Genomic DNA, 22,397 nt, shown 5'->3' with positions numbered 1-22,397 from the left:
AATGAAAGTGGGACAAATTAGCCAAACAAGCTTTAAAAAAAAGAAATGATAGACCCAGATAGCACATGCACGTTTGCAAGATGTCAGTTTTACATTCATTCTAAATCATGAACATCTAAAAGACATCTAATAGACATCTATCTGATAGGAAACATCCAATAGGTTGTTTGCAATCACGTGGTTCTGATGACGCGCGAAATGCAGCTGGAAGGCAGGTAGTTATTTTTCTCCATAGGAATCACTAACAGAAACTCAAAATGCCTATGTTTTAAGTTGTTTATGGAAATTGGTCAAACCTAGAAATTTCATTTCTTATCAGGAATGAATATATGCTGTTCATAAGGATCCAGCTACAGTCCACTCTTTGTCAATCTCCCGCACATTTTTGAATGGGTTTTGTTTCACAATTCTCTCCAGGGTGCAGTTATCCCTATTGCTTGTACACTTTTTTCTATCACATCTTTTCCTTCCCTTCGCCTCTCTATTAATGTGCTTGGACACAGAGCTCTGTGAACATCCAGCCTCTTTTGCAATGACCTTTTGTGTCTTGCCCTCCTTGTGCAAGGTGTTAATGGTCGTCTTTTGGACAACTGTCAAATCAGCAGTCTTGCCCATGATTGTGTGGCCTACAGAAGTAGACTGAGAGACCATTTAAAAGCCTTTGCAGGTGTTTTGAGTTAATTAGCTGATTAGAGTGTGGCACCAGGTGTCTTCAATACTGAACCTTTTCACAATATTCCAATTTTCTGAGATACTGAACTGGGGTTTTCATTAGTTGTCAGTTATAATAATCAAAATTAAAAAAATAAACACTTGAAGTATATCAGTCTGTGTGGAATGAATGTATACATTAGACAAGTTTCACTTCTTGAATGGAATTAGTGAAATAAATCAACTTTTTGAAGATATTCTAATTATATGACCAGCATTTGTATGTGTGCTATTAGGGGATATCTTTCAAGATGAGAAGGAAAACGTATTGTTTGGGAAAGTTATTAAAGAATGACAGAAGCAGTGGAATTAAATCAGAAACAGTGGAGCATGTTTGTTAACTATGAGACCAATTAAAAAGTATGGAAAGAATAGGACTACCTGAATGTGCGACTAAAGAACCTTTATGAAAATTAACCATGGTTTTACTCAAATTAAAAACAGCATCAACAAAAAAACATATAGTTAAACCATGCTGAAAAAACCAGCTAAAACCAGCCTAGGCTGGTTGGCTGGTATTAGCTGGTTTAAGCTGGTTTAAGCTGGAAGTAGCTGGTTTTAGCTGGTCTCCCAGGCTGGTCAGGCTGGTTTTAGCTGGTGGTTTTCCAGCCTGACCAGCTAAGACCAGCCTGACCAGCCTGGCCAGGCTGGAAAAATGGCCAAAACCCCTCTAAAACCAGCCTGGCGGCCAGCTATGACCAGCTAAAACCAGGCTGGTTGACCAGCTAAAACCAGCCAACCAGCCTAGGCTGGTTTTAGCTGGTTTTTTCACCATATATTAAATAAGTGTAACTATTGTATTTTTAGTAAAACTGTGCTTATACAAATGCTAATCATTACATCTGTTTACACTTTTACTACATGGTAAATTTGCGTAAGGGAATGTCGTATATTGTAATGTAAAAGAAAGAACAATGAAGGAAATATCTATTCTGCTTCCTAATAAATGCAGGACTGTATAGCTTTTTGTAGGAGTTCGTTAGCTTCAGAAGATGGCAGTAGTGTAACATTAAGAAGGCAACCCTCAGTTCAAATCCAACAAAGAAGAAGAAGTAGCTTCTCCTTTCTGCGCTCGTCTTGTGAGTCCTCCTCATCCAGTATGTGTCTGTAATGCAGCAGAGCTGGTCTGTCAGCCGCTAAACCTCAGAAGACAAAGAAGAAGTCTGTTTCCAGAGGTTCAATGGCGTTTTATCACCTGTATTTCGGTGTGATTTGTGTTGTAAATGTGTCGTGGGCTCAGATCTACTCTGCGCTCTATGATGAGAAAACATCCCGTCTGTTCCTGAAAGAGGGGTTTCAGCCTGACTCTGTGGCGGTCGCCAACTTCACAAACCACATCAACAACACCGGGTGAGTGTGTCAATGCTCAGCACTTCATTTATGAATCCAGTATGATTGTTTGAGAGCTGATGATACATGTTCCCTGCTGAAAAAAACAGCATATGCTGGTTTTTTCAGCAGGGTTTTTCAATCTTCTAATTAAATTACTTCATAAATATCAACGCAACCCTTTATTACTACAAAAATAAAGGGTAAAAACCTCTATACACTGTATACAAAGAGAAAAAACTCTAGAATACTCTATTACAATTAGATATGAAACAATACAAATACTGGTTTGTTTTTTGTTTGACCAGAAAAGGCTTCATGAACATTCAGGTGGTGTGAGTTCATCATAACAGCTCAAAGTGTTTATTCCAGCAGGTTTGCACTGAGTCTGACATCTTTCAGAAGAGAGGTTGCATCTAATATCAATGATAATATGGAAAGGAAATGTGAAGGAATATACAAAGAAACAGAAAGAGAATATGACAACAAATCAAGTGGTTTGTTCATGCTTTACCAAAGTTTGCATTTGACGGGCCGCAGTGTTAAACTGCTGTGTCAGGAAGGACTCGTGACAGGATTGTGGGTTGAAGTTGAAGCATTTTAGACTTTGAAAGGAAAAAACTTGTGACTGAACACTTGATGACACTTCCTTATAATTCAACCATGTTTTTCTTCTTCTTCTTGCTAGTTGCAGGTTTCATGTAAAAGCCAAAGACATTTTCCGGTCGCACGTAATGTCAGATTTTCACTATTAACTACAGTTTAATTCTTACCTAAACCTAATTCACTTCTGACTTTTGCATTTCCAAACCAAAAATCCTATTCTACAGATGCACCAGTGAGAGTGTATGTATGGAAATAGCTCAGCCCTTCATTATGCAGTGCAGCTGTTTCTCAAGAGTGCATCATAACCTGTGGTTCTGTGTGTGTGCAGCTTCATGTCCTGTAGTGCTGATGTGTGTGTGTGTGTGTGTGTGTGTGTGTGTGTGTGTGTGTGTGTGTGTGTGTGTGTGTGTGTGTGTGTGTGTGTGTGTGTGTGTGTGTGTGTGTGTGTGCGCGCGTGTTTGTCAGGTGGGCGTATCTGGAGGTCAGCACCAGTGGTGGTTATAATGACACGCTGCAGGCGTACGCTGCTGGAGTCGTGGAGGGTGCCGCTACCTCAGAGGTATTACTGCACACGAATCAGAGCAGGACCTTGTCTGACCATTGACCATCTAATGACATTCTCAGTATGTTTGAACTGTTTTAAGAGTTACGTTGAATGTAGGAATTATAATACAGCTAAGATGGCCATCCACGCATTAATATATGACAGCGGTGCACAATCCTGTTCCTGGAGATCTACCTTCATGCAGAGTCAATCACACTTTACTGTAATTATCAAGTGCTCCTTCAGATCCTAATTAGTTGGTTCAGTTGTGTTTGATCAGGTTTGATCATAAGGAACAGGGCTGATTTAGGATAATGAAATGCTTATTTAAAAAATTTCACATGAGATGGATCCATATGCTAATATTCAGCTGCTTAAATGTAGTTAAAACACAACGAATGTTTTGCTAAAATGCAGTGTAGTTTTGTTGGCTTGTTGAAGCACTCATTAGTGCCCTAGGCAAAGAACTAGTTAATCTATGCCAAAAAATGCCCCTCTGGGAAAGAAAGAAAGGTAAAAAAGACACAAAGCCTTGTACTCAGAATCTAAAAAAGCAAAACCGGGGTATAGCAGTCTCTTTAAGTGTAATTAACTTTTAGGGGTTGGGATAATTCAACTCTTTTCTGACTCGATACTATCATATAAAGTGCTCATCAAGCTAGTTCCATAAATAAACAACCCGAAATTGGATGAAGTTGAAGCTTTCTTTACCATCAGATTGAAATTGAAAGCGATTCGTTTACATACTGGATTGCATTAAAAAAAAGTATAATAGAATTAACAATAACAATAATAAAGTGTTTGTTAATGTAAACCGGACCTGCAGCTGCTACATTTAGCACACGTAATGTAGTGTGATATGGTTGCAGTCTACAGTGTGTCATGTTGTGCTCTTTGCACCGCAGCTCATCTACAAGCACTGGATGAACACACTGATGGGTTACTGCGGCCCGTTCTCTCACGATGTGAGCTACTGCCAGCGGCTCAAAGACTACATCACCGCCAACCTGCAGTGGGTCATGCAGCAGATAGACGCTCATGGAGACGCTCCGTACTGGCATCAGGTAGAGAACAGCTCTCTGAATCATCTCACCACTGCATACGGGATCATTTCACATCGTTGTTTTCAAAATTATTCAGACTGGACCACTGAATGAACAGGCCTTTGTCAATCATAGTTTCCTGAGAGTTTAGGTGTGCTGTCTGTGTAAACAAAATAAAGGTCGACTGATATTGGATTTTACCGATACCGATAGCTAGGTTGGACCACACCTACCGATACCGATTAATCGACCGATAGTTTTCAACAGGCTACTGAATGGAAAATAAATAGTGCTCTACTATTTCATTAAAAAGTAGTTCATTTTCATTAAAGGGGTCATCGGATGCCCATTTTCCACAAGTTCATATGATTCTTTAGGGTCTTAATGAAAAGTCTCTAACATACTTTGGTTAGAAATTCTCAATAGTAGTGTAAAAAACACCCTTTTAACTTGTCAAAATCAGCTCCCCTGCTGAAAAAAACAGCTAAAACCAGCCTAGGCTCTTTGGCTGGTATTAGCTGGTTTAAGCTGGTTTAAGCTGGAAGTAGCTGGTTTTAGCTGGTTTTCCAGCCTGACTAGCTAAGACCAGCCTGACCAGCCTGGAAAAATGGCCAAAACCCCTCTAAAACCAGCCTGGCTGCCAGCTATGACCAGCTAAAACCAGCCAACCAGCCTAGGCTGGTTTTAGCTGGTTTTTTCACCAGGGTCTGCAAAATATTAGCTCAATTTAAGACATGGCCCCTTTAAATGCCACCGAGCTCTGCTCGCCCCGCCCCTCTCTTGGATTATGTTTACTTTAGCTGCGTTTAGCCACGTTTAGCTGCGAAACTTGCCAACAAGCACATTATTAAGAAAGACCATTTGCAAAGATGCATAAAAAACCCTTATCCTCACTTCTGCTGTGGGTGAAGCTGCATCAGGAATGATTCACACGAACATAGAGGCATATGTAGATCGGGATCGGTGCTTTCCCTTTAAAAACCAAATTAAACGTTAAACCTCTGCGTCTTCAGCAGCTCAGATATCTGGAGTAAATGACTACTGCCATGTTCATTATTACATCCAACATCCGATCGCAGTCTAACTGTTTGAGCTCGGTGAGGGCGGGGCTAAGGTAAGATGCTCATGTCAATCAAATGTGTTTCGTCACAACGACAAGAAGCTGAGAATGACCTGATTTAAAAAGGGGATATTACTTTTAAAGATTAAAAAAATACCACTGGGTGGTTGTGTACACAAACTACCAACACACATTCATGTTCAAACTACATGGAAAAGGTAGTTTTGCACCCGATGACCCTTTTAAAGAAATTAACACACTCTTAACAAGGAACAATACTGCTATTCTACGGCTTTTATACAGATGGACTCATATTGTAAAGTGTTACATCAACGGTCAAGATGAAGATGGCAATCTTTAAACATCTACACAAAGGCCACAGTATTGAGATTACATACATATAGATATTGTGTACTTTGACAATGTAACTGCTACTGTCCTAGAACATTTGTGATAATCTAATCAAAATATGTTAGTCACACATCGGCAAAAGTGTAACTCTGCAGCTGTCTGGTATCACATACACCCTGGACACATAGCGTTCAATTCAAGCGGTGGTCTACAAGAGTTTATTTAATCACCAAATGGGCAAAACAATACAGCTGTCCGTTGTCCACTAATGCAGCATCTAGTCAACAAATGAATCACTTAGTAATGATAACATGCACTACAGTATACTGTGCACACTCAATGTTTGTCTGAACAAACTGCACGTGCTGTCAGTGATTTCCGCCACTAGAGGCCGCTCTCCTGCTGTATAACAAAGACTATAGGGACGTTGCTGTATAATGAGGACATTCTCAGCCGCTCTAGCAACCGACCCAACCCGGGAGAACATGGATTTTTGCTGATAACCAATAGTTCCGCCAATCAGCTATCTGCAATACCGATACATCGGTCGACCTCTAAAACAAAATACCTTCTATAAAACTTCATCCAGTGAAAGCAATGCTGTCATCTTAACCTCATATGTAATGATCAGTCTTCCATCTTGCATTGATGTGCCCACTGAAGAGGTTTTTGTTGTTTAAATGTCACTGCAGCTGCCCAAAAACGGTGCTGTGTTGATTCATGTGCATTGCCAGCAGAAAACAGTCATTTTGAAGTTGGTCACATGAATTTTCCACATTCACCAACATAAAGCTGCTGGGTTTTGAAATTCACTTAATACATCTGTTACTTCATTAATGCAGCACCAGGGTCTGCTCCGCAAGCACTCTTTCCGTCGTTGCTGTATGTTCACACAGTTGTGTGTGCTGTTCTCCTGCAGGTTCGTTTGTCTTTGCTGCAGCTGAAAGGTTTGGAGGACGGATACAATGGGCAGATTGAATTCCCGACTGGAAGCCTTTCCATCAACCCCTTTGGCTTCCTGTGAGTATAGTCATGATTTTTCTTATCCTATGTGCAATATTATTATTATTATTATTATTGCATGCACATTTTTGTCCTTTCTGCTGTACTGCTCAGCCTTTTCCAGATGGGTGGAGACCTGGAGGACCTGGAGGCTGTGCTGAACAAATCCAGCCAGTCTCGCACCGTCGGCTCCGGCTCCTGCTCGGCTCTGATCAAACTCCTTCCGGACCGCAAGGATTTGCTGGTGTCACATGACACCTGGAACACCTACCAGTCAATGCTGAGGATATTGAAGAGATACAGCTTCTCTTACCGCACGTCTCCCACAGGTAGAAATGCCTCAGAGTATCTCCTGTTTGAATCCCGCTCCGAGATTAAAAGTCACTTCTTTTCATAAATGGGTCAAAGATGTACAAGGGTTTAAGCATAAAAACAACAAGTGTAATACTGCTTTAAATTGTTGTTGCTTTTATTTTTTTTTACTAGAAAAATATAAACATTTTTCAGTTTAATTTCATTGCATTTTGGTTTTGGTTTTTCTGAGGAAAAAATAAATATCATACATTTTTCCCTAATTTACAGAAGACACCCGCTAAAATGTCATTTGGTGTAACAGTCTTGTCAGGCATATTTACAACAAAAATCTATTTATTACATATTAAAATACTAATTACTTTCACTTTAGTTAAATAGTTAAAATTTGCCACTATGCTAGGTTTTGCCCATTTGTCAGTAGGACATTTAAAACACAATAAAATTTAATATGCGCCCTTATTCTTTTATTTATTTTAATATGAACAAGTCAGAATAATGCTGTTTGAACTTTTACATAAATATTGTGTTACACTAAATGACAGTGTAACATTATTTCAACCAAATTTCAACATTTTATTCTCCAAAAACATATTTGAAACCTTAAATTAGACAATTTACTTGCATTTCATGTGTTTTCTATGGACATAAATCACTTTGTAAATTTATTTTGATGCCTTTGACCTATATATCATTACAAAACCCAGTTCTAACATGTTTTTGGATTCAGATTTTAAAAAAATGGGCTTATGTGGGCTGCCAGTGCGAACAGAAATGGGCTATGAGTAGATAGATAAGATACTGTACTGTTGTAATTGTATAAATGCATTGAATGAATTCTGTGCTAGATTGTATAATGTGTAATACATGTGCGTCTGTTCCTGCAGAGAAGATGATTATTCCTGGCAGAATCCAGGTGTTTTCCTCCTATCCTGGCAGTATTTTCTCAGGAGATGACTTTTATTTGCTCAGCAGTGGTTTGGTAAGACTCCTCCTGTTGTTACAACAGTTTAAATGAAGATTAATGAGGATCTCTCCTGATGTTTCTGACATGTTTGTGTTTTTTTTAATGGTTTATTTTTAGGTAACTCTAGAAACTACCATTGGCAACAGTAACCCTGACCTGTGGAAATTCGTTCAGCCCCGTGGAGCCGTCATGGAGTGGCTGAGAAACATAGTGGCCAATCGACTTGCTGAAAGTGGTCAAGAATGGACTGACATCTTCACAGCCTTCAACAGCGGAACGTAAATGGCTTTTAATCTAGCGTACACACGTGCTTGTTAAATGCAAACAGATGATTTTTGCATTTTGTCTGCTTGCTTGTCTAGGTACAACAATCAGTGGATGGTGATCGACTACAAACTCTTTGTGCCGGGCCAGGGATACACAAAACCAGGGCTTTTCACAGTTTTGGAGCAAATACCGTAAGTGTGCTTTCATTTAGTCTTGTTTGAAAAGAAAAAAAAATCTTAGCACATAATTCAAATGAGAAATTTGGATTAACTTTATCATTACTACTTAAGGTAAACTCATATCACTGAGAAATATTCGTCTTGTTTTCCATTATAAATATCTGAACGTTCTCAGTTCAAGAAAAATTTGAGAAAGAAGCAAAATGACAGAAGATATTTTAAATCAAAATGAAGGGTTTTTTCTTAAAATGAGATAAACAACAACTTTTTTTCCTGAATTAATATTATTTTTCTTACCCCATTGGTAGATATGTTTTCTTGTTTTCAGGTGAGACACTGCAGGTGAATAGGGTAAAAAAAAACACCTAATAGTTATCGCCTTACTCACCCAGTTGATTGATTACATTCATAATTGCAAACATTTTTTGCATTACAAGTTTTCTAAAATGTTAGGTTTAAATATGCAAATGAGCCTTTATTTAATTTGAATACATTTCTAGTATAAATCTAAACACTGGTTGAAGTCAGTTTCAAAATTCTTGTTTATTTTTTTGACATTTTAGAGTAAAAAAAATTACACAGGAAATCTCATTCCGTCACTCCGTAGTTCAGAAAAAAATTAAAACAGGCAGAAAAATATTTTTATTTATTTTTTTTACAGTTTTTTGGCGGAATAAAATGTTATTTAAAAGCAAGCAAATTAGATATGAATGAATCCCTTTGTAAAAAACTTCAGGATACAGACAGGAATAAAAATGTAAAGTGTGGTGTGTGTAAGTGCTACTGAAGTGGAGATTTATGGCTCAGTGTAGGAGAAAAAACTCATTTTGAGAAAACAACCTTTAAAAATCTGTATTGTAATTGAAATCTAGTGACACAAATAGATAAAGTGCTATAAAAGAAACACTTAAGTGTCTTTTGGGTGTTTTCTTTCTACTTGTTTGAAAAAACTAGTGGTGGGCCGTTATCGGCGTTAACGTGCTGCGTTAACGTGAAACTCTTATCGTGCGATAAAAAAAATATCGCCGTTAATCTATTCTCAAATTTGGGTTGGGAGCTGGGTCTAAACTACGCAAGCTATGATGACTTTCACCTTGATAGTTTAACGCGGATGTATACCGAAGACTATAGAATATGGTCGCGCGTTTAAGTCTCCTCCACCAAAACACAGACGGGATCGCGTCGTCCTCCATTCATGAAAACAGAATCTACTATAGCGCGAAATGCCACGTAAATTCGTCGTTTTTTGGATTCATAAATCAAATGTTGGTCAGTCACTTAATTCAAATCGCGATATGGACTAGTGCATGTGAAAACTGAAATGCAAAAGACCGTTTTAATATGAATCCGATATGTTCCGTTTGCCTAGCTGTATGTATGCATGGCGGAGACGAGCTTTTACTACACGCATACTGAAACACACGTGACGCTCCCGGTAATTTTTGGCATTTTCATCTCACATGAACAGATAAACTCAATCTCCAAAACTGCTGTGAGTGTCACTTTTACCGTTTCATTTGAGAAAACTAGCATCATATCATACTGTATACACAGAAACTTCACGGCAACCTGTCAAAATAAAAGTACGGTGTAACATGTAATGGGCTGGGTAGGTGTTGACGTTAAAAAAACACAATCTAATAGGTAGAAAAAATAATTTCATTGTTAGTTAGTTAGTAAACACAAGTACATCTAATTGAACATAATTTATTTTCATCAACAAATTATCATAGAACAGCTTTATGAGCTTTATGATCCAGACTTTAAGTCATTATTTGGGTAGCACACATATTCTGAATGCCTTCAGCAGAATTCAAATTAGCCATTTTAATCTAGATTAATCTAGATTAATTCCAAGATTTAATCTAGATTAATCTAGATTAAAAAAATTAATCTATGCCCACCCCTAGAAAAAACACTTTATGAAAAAACTAAAAGTCCAAAATCTTAAACTTGACAGGTGCATGAAAAAAATTGCCTGCAGTGTCTCCCCTTAAGCAAAAACTAAAAAAATTGATAATTTTTTAGAAAACAAGACTTTGATATTGTTATTTTTCTTCTCAAGTAAATTTGAGTAAATTGAACTTGTTTTAAGAATGTTTAGATATTTGTACTAGAAAACAAGACAAAAATACTAAGAAAAGCCTGTTTTCAGTGAAGACGGTTTGTTCGTTCATCTGTGTTGTATGACCCCAGGATATATGGCCCTAACACTGTGAAACAAATTGTCAATTAGTAGAAGTGCAAATGGCTGTCTGGTGTCTGTGTGTTTCCTTCAGTGGGATGATCATAACAGCAGACAAAACTGAAGAACTGTTTCAGACTGGATACTGGGCCAGCTACAATATCCCGTGAGTATGAACCAACAAGAGTCTTGTGTGTCCGTTGTTGTTGTCATTACAGCATCTAGCATAAAGTCTTTGTATATTTGGACAGCTGGATGTGCATTAGATGGCTTGATTGGATCCAGAAACAGATTTGGTCAAAGGATTTAGTTATGTAGTGGCATTATTATAGTGTACGATATTTAATAATGTTCTAGTTACATAGCATGTGTAATAGAAGTTTAGCTACGACGAAATTTGGGTGATAAAATTTTCTGGATCTTTAAAAGCAATAGTTAAGCCCAAAATTAAAATGTGCTGTTAATTTACTCATCCTCAGGCCATCCGAGATGCAGGTGACTTTCAAATAAAACTTAGATAAAACTTCTTTGGTGATTAACAAAGTGCAATTGGATGCCTGGTTTTTACGAATTAAAAAGAAGCATATCTAGGAACACAAAATTGAAACCTGTGGCTCCTAACAGTATATTGAGGTCTTATGAAGCAAAATGATCGGTCTGTCCTTTGGACAGTTTGATTCAATAAACTTGGTAAAATAACAAATTCACCAGTTTGTTCTTTTCAGTGGTTCTCAAACTTTTCACAGTGCATACCCCATGGGGCGTTTAACATTCTTCTGAGTACCACCACAATATTTAAGGGATAAAATTTCCTCCTTTACATTGATAAACGCATGAATTTTTACCTTTTATAGAGGCATCTTTATATCTATATATATTCTTAACGTTCCATTAAGTGTGTTATTAATTTGTGAGACAAAACCAGTCTTAAGTCGCTGGGGTATATTTGTAGCAATGGCCAAAAATACATTGTATGGGTCAAAATTATACAACTTTTCTTTTGTGCCAAAAATCATTAGGATATTAAGTAAAGATCATGTTCCATGGAGATATTTTGTACTGTAAATATATCAAAACGTTCTGATCTAATATGCATCGCTAAGAACTTAATTTTTAACTCAACATTTAGATTTTTTTTGCACCCTCAGATTCCATATTGTCAAATAGTTATAGTATCTCGGCCAAATATTGTCCTATCCCAAACAAAACCAGTGGAATACACCATTTAAGATGATGTTTGAATCTCAATTAAAAAAAAAAAAAAGTACCCTTATGACTGGTTTTGTAGTCCAGGGTCACATAGTAAAAAAGCAATAAATGTTGGCAGAATTAAATGATTAGACACCAGTTCTGTTGCGGATTTTGTTGCAACTATTGTTTTGTTGTAACTTTTTTTGTTGAACTGTTAAAACGTGCAGTGGTTTGGATATTCAGAGAAAACCACGTTCTTGCTCGTATTTTAAACATGAAAAATAACTCGCACAGGGCATGTTTCTGTATCGACCTTTATCATAGAGACTCTTTATGCAGAGTCAATATGTTCTTTGCTATTAAGTGCTACGAATCCACTTTAAAGACGCAATGAACAGCAGCTCGGTTTGTTAAAGCAGCATACTCCGCGGGCATCCTGTCATGGGGAAACAGCTGGTGTGGATACAGTCAGTTTTGACCGTTTATGATCATTTAATGTCATTTGATTGTTTACGGCACTCCCATTGTCCTGGTTTAAAATAAAAGCGCCATTTTTTTTTATTAAATGAATGGCAAAGCTCAGCATTTTGTTTGTGTACCTCCTTCCATCACTTCACGTACCACAGTTTGAGAACCACTGGTTTCAATCAGGTTTCAGTCCTTTCTTGAGGAGATGAACTGAGAGTATGAAGAGGTGTTATCAAGAGGTGTTACCACTTTATCACTTTGTCATAACTCATCTGCCATAAATGTAAAAATGTAGGTTTAAAGCTCAACAGTTTGTGGTGAATTTGAGAAGTGATTCAACACAAGCGTTTGTGTGTGGCGGCGTGTGTTTGTTCTGTTGTAGGTACTTTGAGGAGGTGTTCAATGCGAGCGGAGGTCAGGAGCTGGTTCAGAAATACGGATCCTGGTTCTCCTTCAGCGAGAACCCAAGAGCGCAGATTTTCCGCAGAAACCAGACTCTCGTCACGGACATAGAGTCCATGGTGCGTCTGATGAGGTATGACCCATAATGCTATCCGTACTCTTGGCATGACCCCCTTCTGGGTAAGACTTTATAATATCTACACGCTATAAACCACTAGTTGAGCATTAGTAAATAGTCAAATTATCATTTACTAAGCATTATCCCCACATTAATAAACCCTAGTAAGCACTTTATAAATGTAGCTATAAATGCTTTGTTCTTGATTTTTAAACCTATCTGTGATGTGTTCAATACCTGTGTTTTCATACTTTATTAATGATCAATTTATCATTTCTTAATTGTTACATTACTCACAAATCAGTTTAGCTGTCATCAGTGGTTGATTAATCATTTACGTGCACTTTCTAAATGATCTTATGAACTATTTAAATGTACATTTATACATAATTATTAGAAATATAGTAACAGTGGGTTAATAAATGCTTTATTAACACACATTCCTACTGTAATTCATGATTAATTCAGGTAGTTATAAAACATTTAGTAGTTGTCGGTTAACCTGTTTTTGTGAGCTCATCTAAAGTGAAGACTGTTTATACCCTGTAAAGCTTTTACAAAGGAGATTTAAAGGCTCAGTTATCTTATAAAGAGAAGGAAACAAACAACAGAGTGATACACACACACACACACACACACACACACATATATATATGTATATGTATATGTGACCCTGGACCACAAAACCAGTCATGAGGTTACATTTTACAAAACTGAGATGTATACATATGAAAGCTCAATAACAAAGCTTTCTATTGATGTATGGTTTGTTAGGATAGGACAATGTTTGTCTGAGATACATCTATTTGAAAATCTAGAATCTAAGGGTGCAAAATAATCAAAATACTGAGAAAATCACCTTTAAAGTTGTCCAAATTAAGCTCTTAACAATGCATATTACAAATCAAAAATTACATTTTGATATATTTATAGTAGGAATTTTACAAAAAATCTTCATGGAACATGATCTTTACTTAATTTCCTAATGATTTTTGGCATAAAAGAAAAATCGATCATTTTAACCCATACTATGTATTTTTGGCTATTGCTACAAATATACCCCAGCGACTTAAGACTGGTTTTGTGCTCTAGGGTCATATATATATATATATATATATATATATATGTGTGTGTGTGTATATGTAGGCAAATTTCAAATAAGTTCTACGTTTCAAACTAAAGACTCACAATTGGCTGAAACAGAAAATCAAATACTGTATATTCAACAGACAATAAAAAAATATATCTTTATATCAGATTTCAGAGGCTTTGGTTCATATTACTGCTAAGTTTATGTTTTCTGGAGGTGTACGGGAATTTTTTTTATTTTCTATGACTTCCAGAGGTTTATTTTTAATTTTTAATTTTATACCAAGTGTACAGTTGGACGCTTGAACATTTTGAGTTTACTCGCTTCATTCACGCGTGACATTCACTTCACAACAGACGCGAATTCGCGTCATGGGAGGGGCGTCTGCCACTGGTCAGCGGGAAAGTAGTTGTAAATAAAATAGGTGAATGAGCTCAATTTGCCAGCTTTAGCTTGCTTGTAGTCTCAATATGTATGTATATATATATATATATATATATATATGTGTGTGTGTAGGTCAAATTGAGTAAAGAGCGTTTTTTTAAAACTTACCAGATTGTCCGACCTCCACACTCACTTTCTTCCAAGCAAGATCCTTTTTAATCCTGTTTCTATAAAAGTACAAAGATGTATGGTACAGCTCTGAGTATCCACAGACAGCAACGGTGATTTTGTCCTCCATTGTTGTTTTGGATTTCTGCCTCCGTCACACTACTAGACCAAGCTCCTGATTGCTTAACGCCGCACGAATTTTCGCCAAAGTTCAGATTTTTCAACTCACGCGGCAAACGCTTGAAACGCTCAATGCGCGCTGCTTCATTCGTGTCCGATGTGAACGCACCATTATACCTACCTGAATTAGTCATTAATTACAGTAAATAGTCTAAAACAAATGCTTTATTAACACACTGAGTAACTACTGTATGTCTGAAAAAAAAGTGTAGAAATGTGCATTTAAAGTTTAATCATTTAGTTACACTTTCTAAATGATCTTATGAATCTCTGACAACTCCTAAATAACTGGTCTGCTAATAATTTAATACTTAATTGAGAAATGATTAATTGATCGTTAATACATTATGAAAACATAAATATTAAAAACATTATAGATATGCTTATAAACAAAGTCCTTTTAAGACAAGTCATGTCACTCGGCGGCCATCTTTGAAACGCCTCTCGGGCATACAAGTGCAGCTCCTATCTCTTTGAATGGGGAAACATCAAATTCTCCAAAACTGTTCGCCAAACTTACGATTAAATTTCATATTTGAAATCTCCAAAGAAATCCAACAAGAACTGCCTCATAAATATAGTTCCTTGTGCTTTAACAGCGTTTAAAAAAACGCTTATTTTTCCGGCTAGATGAGCCAGAGCGCATGCGCAGCACTGAACGCACGTCTTAGAGCGCCGACTGTTTCTATAGCAACCGGGACTTCTAACGGCAGCTGCAGTGATGCGCTGACTTTACTCATCAACGATTGGCTCTTTCACAAAGAAGGCGGGGCTTCGCGGCCATGATGACCGTTGCATTTTTCCCCATTCAAAACTACACGAGTGACATGTCTTTGGTATTCTATAGTCTTTGTTATAAATCAGCAACAAAGCATTTATAGCTGCATTTATAAACCGCTTACTACTGTCTGTTAATGTGGGGATAATGATTTATAAATGATGCTTAAGTAATGGTTCATAGTGTGCAGTTATTATAAAGTGTTACCTTTTATGGCTGGTCTTCATTTCGTCATTTCTGCAGGTATAATAACTATAAAGAGGACCCTCTGTCCTGGTGTGAGGCCTGTGACCCCGTTCCAAACGGAGAGAACTCCATCTCGGCCCGCTCTGACTTGAATCCTGATAACGGCACGTATCCGTTTGGGGCTCTGAGACAGCGCTCGCACGGTGGGACTGACATGAAGGTGGGGAGCAGTGTTATTTGGCTAACATGCAGCTGCTTTCTGAGCTCTCGCTCTATTTCTGACGCTCCTGTCGTTCCTGCAGATGACGAGCGCCGACATGTTCGGCCGGTTCGAGCTCTTGGCGGTCAGCGGCCCCACGTGGGATCAAGTGCCCGTCTTCCAGTGGAGCAGCTCACCGTACAGCAAACTCCTGCACATGGGACATCCAGACCGCTGGGCCTTCGACACCGTCCACGTCAGATGGTCCACATGAAGGTGTCCTCATCTGACAGTCCATGATACGATGACCGCAATCTCAGGAAGAAAACAGACGCATGTTTTGATTGAAAAGACTGATGTTTTGATTTAGAGAATTGTTTGTGCTTTACACTGCTTTAATGTTCCTCTGACAGGGTCTGTGTCTGGAATGACAATCAGTCGAGACGTCTACTTTGTTCTGTCGCTTCTTTGAATTCCTGACCTAAGTCTTGCACAGGATAGCATGATTTCTGAAGTGTTTGCCGTCAGTTTCAGACTCCTGCTCAGTGTTTCTGCTTCTGACACAACCTCAAATGTTGAATGATGAATTGTACAGTTAATTATCATCAAGCTGCTGCTTTTGCACATATCGAACCCTTTTAAATAGATACATCTCATGCTTTACTCTCTTTCTGAATCACTGTTAGAGGAGGTTTGATGCTGAAATACAAGTGGTTAAAGATTGATTTATGTTTTTATTAAAAAAGCAATACATATCGGTGTGGTGGGTTTTAAAAAACAAACCTTTAATCCGGCAGAATGCCTTTGCTTGAAATAAATAAAAATTGTGAATTTATTGTACTAGTAGTTTTGCATCCGATGAGCAGATAATGGCTCAGTGGTGAGCTGGAATGAACTAAAGTGACTGGTGTTCACTGTTGTATCAAAACATAACTCAGAGCAGCTGAGAAACAGGAATGAAACAACTGAAACGAAGAGACCCAAGGACAAACACACACCGAATGTCTCCTAATGAAAATTTGAAGAGCATTCAGGGTTCCTGCACAGTACAGAATTTGATTTCAGTATTTTCCAAATGGCGAAACAATTGTGTTTCCAGACTGTGGCCTCTATTCTGTTTTCTAAAATATGAAATTGAAAAATTTAACAATTAAAAAAACAAATCCGGGTCCTACTAAATAATTGTTGGGTCCAATGTACCGATTGTGTTCATGTTGACTTGCTATTTAGGTGAGATACGGGTAAGGTTAGGCTTAGTGCTATGATTGGGTTTAAGGGGTAGAATTAGGGTCAACAGTGTAATTAAAGATGTTAATGGGACCGTATTTTCACATGTAAGTGCAATGTAAAAACATGTATGTGTACATCATATGATTAATTAAAATGAACATTCAAATTTAACTTTTCTTCATCCAGGCTTGTTAGTTGTTTGCAGTGTTGTCAATACTAGTATAAAGGTACAGAGTTAATACAGAAATCTTACATACAGTTGAGGTCAAACGTTTACATACGCCTTTGCAGAATCTACAAAATGTTAATTTATTTAATAATATAAGAGGGGTCCTACAAAATGCATGTTATTTTTTATTTAGTACTAGCCTGAATACGATATTTACAGAAATGTATTTTTTGTTGTTGTTGTTTTTGTTTAGTGACAGTTGTTCATGAGTCCTTTGTTTGTCCTGAACAGTTAAACTGTCTGCTGTTCTTCAGACAAATCCTTCAGCTCCCATACATTCTTTGGTTTTCCAGCATTTTTGTGTATTTGAACCCTTTCCAACAATGACTGTATGATTTTGAGATCCATCTTTTCACACTGAGGAAAACTGAGGGACTCTTTTGCAACTATTACAGAAGGTTCAAACACTCACTGATGCTCCAGAAGGAAAAACCATGCATTAAGAGCCGGGGGGTGAAAACTTTTGAACAATGAAAATGTGTATATTTTTCTTATTTTGCCTAAATATATATATATATATATATATATATATATATATATATATATATATTTTTTTTTTTTTTTTTTTTTTTTTTTTTCATTTAGTACTGCCCCTTCAGAGGCTACAGAAGATACTACAATGTTTCCCAGAAGATGAAGATCGGGGTAAATTTAACTTATTTCAAATTTAAAAAGTTTTCACCCCCAGCTCTTATAGCATTGTTTTTCCTTCTGGAGCATCAGTGTTTGAGTGTTTGAACCTTCTGTAATAGTTGCGTATGAGTCCCTCAAAATCTCTGAATCATACAGTCATTGTTGCAAAGGGTTCAAATAAACAAAAAGGCTAAAAAAGCAAATAATTTGTGATTTTTCTGAAGAACAGCAGACAGTTTAACTATTCAGGACAAACAACAGACTTATGAACAACTAAACAAACAAACAAAAAAAAAACAGCTGTGGATCATTCAGGTATCAACACAGTATTACAAATTAGGTGTGTGTAAACTTTTGAACAGGGCGATCTTTATAAATTCAACTATTATTTTCTCTTGTGGTCTATATGTAAACATATTTTATATAATATATCTTATTCAGGTCAGTACTGATTAAAACAATAACATGCATTTTGCAGATTCTGCAAGATGTATGTAAACTTTTGACCTGAGCTGTATGTAGTTAATGATACCAGTGGTTCTTCAGGACCGGCAGCTGTCTCCAAACGGTCCTGTTTCTCTTTACTTGATTTCACAGAGCTGAGCTTTGTAGCCAATCACAGACAATGGCCCCTGACAATGTTAATTTGAAACAGTAATCATTAAGTACAGAATAAATCATTTATTTTTCACTGTAAAAATATGATCTGGGAAAGTCTGGAATTTTGAAATGGAAATTGTGTAGAATCTCTGAGCATCAGCCGTCATCAGGATTGACTGTAATCTTTACCAGCTCAAGCAGATCCAATGTATTTCTGTCAAACAACAATTCTTTTTATGATTGAAACAGCAGTCTTGATCACATGGTCATGGTGTTAAAAAAGACTTGCATAAATCTATCACTACAATTTTTTTCCAGATCAACTTCTAGATCAAGTTCTAAAACGTCATATGAAAGGAACCCGTCAGACGTATGCGTCCACGGCGTGAGATGCTTTGGGAGGTTTGCTGGACTTCTGGTTTGCTCTGTCAGGGATGGGCGACACCGGAGGACTGTAGGTCTTCTGGTTTGTTTCAGAGAGTTTGGAGGAAGGAGACTTATATGACATCTCTTGGGTCTTGGAGCTGAAATCAGAAATATCTAATCGTCATTACATTCAGTGGCAAGACATCTGTAGAAAATCTACCAACACATGGGCAAGCCGAAATTCCCAGAGGAACACAAAATGCCAAGTTTGATCCAATTAAGCACACTTTCTTGATTATAAACCAGTTGGGCGTCCTTCACATGGTTGTTGCATTCGACCGTAATCAACACGTTTTTGTCAACAGGGTGAACCTCAAGGAAGAAGCTTGTAAAACAGTTCAACACTTCTTATCTTTTAAAGATAAAGGTTTTGTGTTTGAAATGAGATAATAGACGACATGCACTGATACCTAGATTGGCAGCCCTCCTTCCCTGCAGTGATGATGTACACAAATCCTCCGACCACGAGGAGAGCCGAGCCGCCCCACCCTACAAACAGAGCCGATCCCGGTTCAAACCTGACACACAAGAAAGATCGAATTCAAACCTGCATTTCATAACAACCACATATTTCATCTGATTTCACTTCTGTATTGAGATACTCACTTTTTTGCTCTGTAATTCGGATCCATGAACTCAGAAATAACCTTGTGGCCATACCAGCAGTAAGCAAACATGCCACACAGACCTACAACAGAGAATCAAGTTAAACTTACATCCACATACTGGAACATATTGGACATGGGCAAGTATTTACCTGATATAAAGTAATTCATCCCTGCAGCAAAGGTAACTCTTGCATTTACAATTTCAGACCCTCCGAGTTTTGTGCACTTCATCCCCACCAAAGCCAGAACGGAGCCGAAGAATCCCAGGATTATGGAGATGATGACGAACGATCGGCACAGATGAATGTATGCTGGTGAACGGTCAACACAACAGTCGTCACAGTCTGTTAAGTGAGATTTGTACAGTGCTTTTCGCAATACAAAATGTTTTCATAGCTTTAGTGCACACAGTTATTACAATAATGGTCTGTCATTAATAGGTCTGTACTGTACAGTAAGTAATGGCAAATATACGACTGAGATAGTTCCTCATTACCTAATCAGTGATTACTGAAAGAGATTAATCTTATTGGGAGCTGTTAAATAATTATGGAAAGTCTAATCGCACATTAACGTGTCTGACACTTGAGCAATTGTTTGTTTTATTGTGAACATGATCATAATAGATCACTAATTACTCATATGTTACTCTGCAGGAACTAGTGTTATAATGCCATATAAGTGTAACCCCTCACACCTGGGCCCTACCTCGAACCCGGGTCTCCGGCACGTGAGGCGGACGCACTAAGAAGGAGGCCTCTAGCATCGGTCACTAGTGCGTCTATTGAGATCAGGGGAGTGAGGTTTACCTACGCAGCACCTACTAGCTGGCCTCCCTTACACTCACCCCCCTAAACCTAACTCCCATCCGGGTCACGGCACCAATGTCTGCATTGTGTGTAATAACTGAGACAACCAAGACCATTTCGCACCTCGGGTGGATTATTTAATTCTGTTTAAACACATTCAAATTAGGTGATCAGTTTCACAGCGTTCTTACACAAAGTCCTGCAATGACGAGTGCACATTAACCATTACAATATTATTTGGCAACATGAAAGAAGAAAAATACATCGTCAAAATATAGAAAGATCAACAAAAGAAATATATTTTTCCCAGAGCACTCACCCACCACAACCACTGTCTTTGCTGGCGCGAATATTACTGATTTAACCGGAAACCCTTTCCAACATGCTGCCAGCCAATGAACAGGGAGTGAGGCTCTACCACAATTAAAGGGCCATACAAATATAGCAACCAAAGCAAGAAACACCCTTTTGAACCTGTTACATAAGCAATTAAACATACAGAGGAGATTTAAACATTAGTCAGTTTCTTATTAAAATGTAAGCAGTTCTCAAGAATTTATGTTAAATGGGATGATAAAATTTAGGTATTTATCCGAGTAATCTTAGACAAGTTTGAACAGGAGTCTGAAGCAGACATAATCAGACATTACCTTGAGATCTTCAGCACTATATGCTACGAATATGTGTTGATGCGTTCAGTCCCACACTGCCACCACAACAACCTCATAACCTCTGGGACTGTGAGAGTTTATCCACTGTCTTTCATCAGTCGTCCGTTAAGTTCTTGAGCTATACCTCATCAATGTCGATGGCTTTCATTCGGATGACACCAAGATGCATGCCGCTCAATCAATCATCAATAAATCACCTTTATTTATACAGCGCTTTTAACAAGCCTGGCCACAAACTACAATGGTCCAACAGTTCAGTTCCTTGGCTTTGTCAACTTTTATTACCGCTTCTTCAAAGGTTTCAGTTCAATCGTTGCTCTATCATTTCTTTTCACAAATCCCAAGACCCTGCCATGGATTACGGCTGCCAGCCAGACTTTCATCAAACTCAAAATAGCCTTCACCTCTGCTCCTGTCCTACACCACCCTGACTTGCAACACCCTTTCATTTTGGAGGTGACTGCCTCTTTCAAACATGAATCCACTCTGACCCATTATTGGCTGGAATGAAGTAACATTAGTAATACTCACTTTGCAAAGCCAGCAGGGAGGGAAACTCTTTGCAGTCAAAAACGCCAGTGGAGTCGGACAGACAGTCTTTCCAGAGGTTGGAGAAATAGTGAGCAGATGTCAGAACTAAACTGTCCACTTCAGAATAAGCCCAATAATTGGTCGGCATCGTGGAACAAACCAAGATCCACCCGCAAACGGATGCTACGAAGCACCCTATTTCGGTGTACATTATTACCGTTCTGTAATGCATGCTGGGTTGAGCCTGATGCAGTTAAAGATGGTCTTTGAAAGCAGAACTCAGCCAGAGGACCTTCCTCAAGGTGTGCTGGATTGATCTAGTGCTTTCACTGGCTCTTTGGGAGGAGGACGCTGTTTGTGGTGTCATCAGTGCCACTCGCACACACTGTGTTTGTTATATACATAAAGCTCAGAACAACCCGCATTACGTGGTTTTGTATTTTAAAACAAAACAGGTAACAGAAAAAACATCTTTCCATGAGCTGGACAAGTCAAGTCTCATTTATTTGTAAAGTGCTTTTCACAACACATGGTTTCAAAGCAGCTTTAGAGAAGCTTTACGGTAATGCCTTATTGGTGATCCTCTGGATTTAGAATTAGTAACATTATTGGTACACTGTTATATATTATGAAAGCTAAATAAATAAGCTTTCCATTGATGTATGGTTTGTGACAATATTTGGTCGAGATACAACTATTATAAAATCTGGAATCTGAGGGTGCAAAAAAAAAAAAAAAACTAAATATTGAGAAAATTACCTTTAAGGTTGTCCAAAAGAAGTTCTTAGCAATGCACATTACTAATCAAAAAGTAAGTTTTGATATATTCATGGTAGGACATTTACAAAATATCTTCATGGAACATGCTCGCTACATTATATCCTAATGATTTTAGGCATAAAAGAAAAATCAATAATTTTGAGTTATACAATGTATTGGT

The 22,397-nt window shown here is 37.8% G+C and overlaps 2 protein-coding genes across 2 annotated transcripts; one reads left to right on the top strand and one right to left on the bottom strand.

Annotated features, from left to right (window-relative positions):
- Window positions 1–1,762: 1,762 nt before the first annotated feature.
- On the top strand, window positions 1,763–16,558 carry plbd2 (phospholipase B domain containing 2). The gene is made up of 12 exons (XM_073846197.1): window positions 1,763–2,061; window positions 3,112–3,205; window positions 4,096–4,254; window positions 6,564–6,664; window positions 6,761–6,975; window positions 7,846–7,940; window positions 8,043–8,203; window positions 8,288–8,383; window positions 10,651–10,722; window positions 12,598–12,750; window positions 15,579–15,741; window positions 15,824–16,558. The coding sequence occupies exons 1-12, from the start codon at window positions 1,892–1,894 to the stop codon at window positions 15,992–15,994; spliced, it is 1,650 nt and encodes a 549-aa protein (XP_073702298.1). The 5' UTR covers window positions 1,763–1,891; the 3' UTR covers window positions 15,995–16,558.
- Window positions 16,559–18,776: 2,218 nt separating this feature from the next.
- Window positions 18,777–21,689, bottom strand: cldn10c (claudin 10c). Its single transcript, XM_073845915.1, has 5 exons — window positions 21,458–21,689; window positions 19,596–19,757; window positions 19,445–19,526; window positions 19,249–19,356; window positions 18,777–18,936 (listed from the first exon to the last, which is right to left on the bottom strand). The coding sequence occupies exons 1-5, from the start codon at window positions 21,687–21,689 to the stop codon at window positions 18,777–18,779; spliced, it is 744 nt and encodes a 247-aa protein (XP_073702016.1).
- Between the last annotated feature and the right edge of the window lie 708 nt (window positions 21,690–22,397).

Source organism: Garra rufa, chromosome 8 (assembly GCF_049309525.1).
Source record: "Garra rufa chromosome 8, GarRuf1.0, whole genome shotgun sequence".
In the NCBI taxonomy this organism is placed as follows: Eukaryota; Metazoa; Chordata; class Actinopteri; order Cypriniformes; family Cyprinidae; genus Garra; species Garra rufa.
Note: the sequence above shows the minus strand (reverse complement) of the source record. Positions and strands in the feature narration are given on the sequence as shown.

Excerpts from the sequence above, each read along its gene's own strand:
- plbd2 (XM_073846197.1), top strand. The coding sequence starts at position 1,892 with ATGGCGTTTTATCACCTGTATTTCGGTGTGATTTGTGTTGTAAATGTG. Across the intron at positions 6,665-6,760 it reads ATCAACCCCTTTGGCTTCCT|CCTTTTCCAGATGGGTGGAG; the intron begins GTGAGTATAGTC and ends TGTACTGCTCAG. Across the intron at positions 12,751-15,578 it reads TCCATGGTGCGTCTGATGAG|GTATAATAACTATAAAGAGG; the intron begins GTATGACCCATA and ends TCATTTCTGCAG.
- cldn10c (XM_073845915.1), bottom strand. The coding sequence starts at position 21,689 with ATGCATTACAGAACGGTAATAATGTACACCGAAATAGGGTGCTTCGTA. Across the intron at positions 19,758-21,457 it reads CTCCCTGCTGGCTTTGCAAA|CATACATTCATCTGTGCCGA; the intron begins GTGAGTATTACT and ends ACCGTTCACCAG. Across the intron at positions 19,357-19,444 it reads CCGAATTACAGAGCAAAAAA|GTTTGAACCGGGATCGGCTC; the intron begins GTGAGTATCTCA and ends CTTGTGTGTCAG.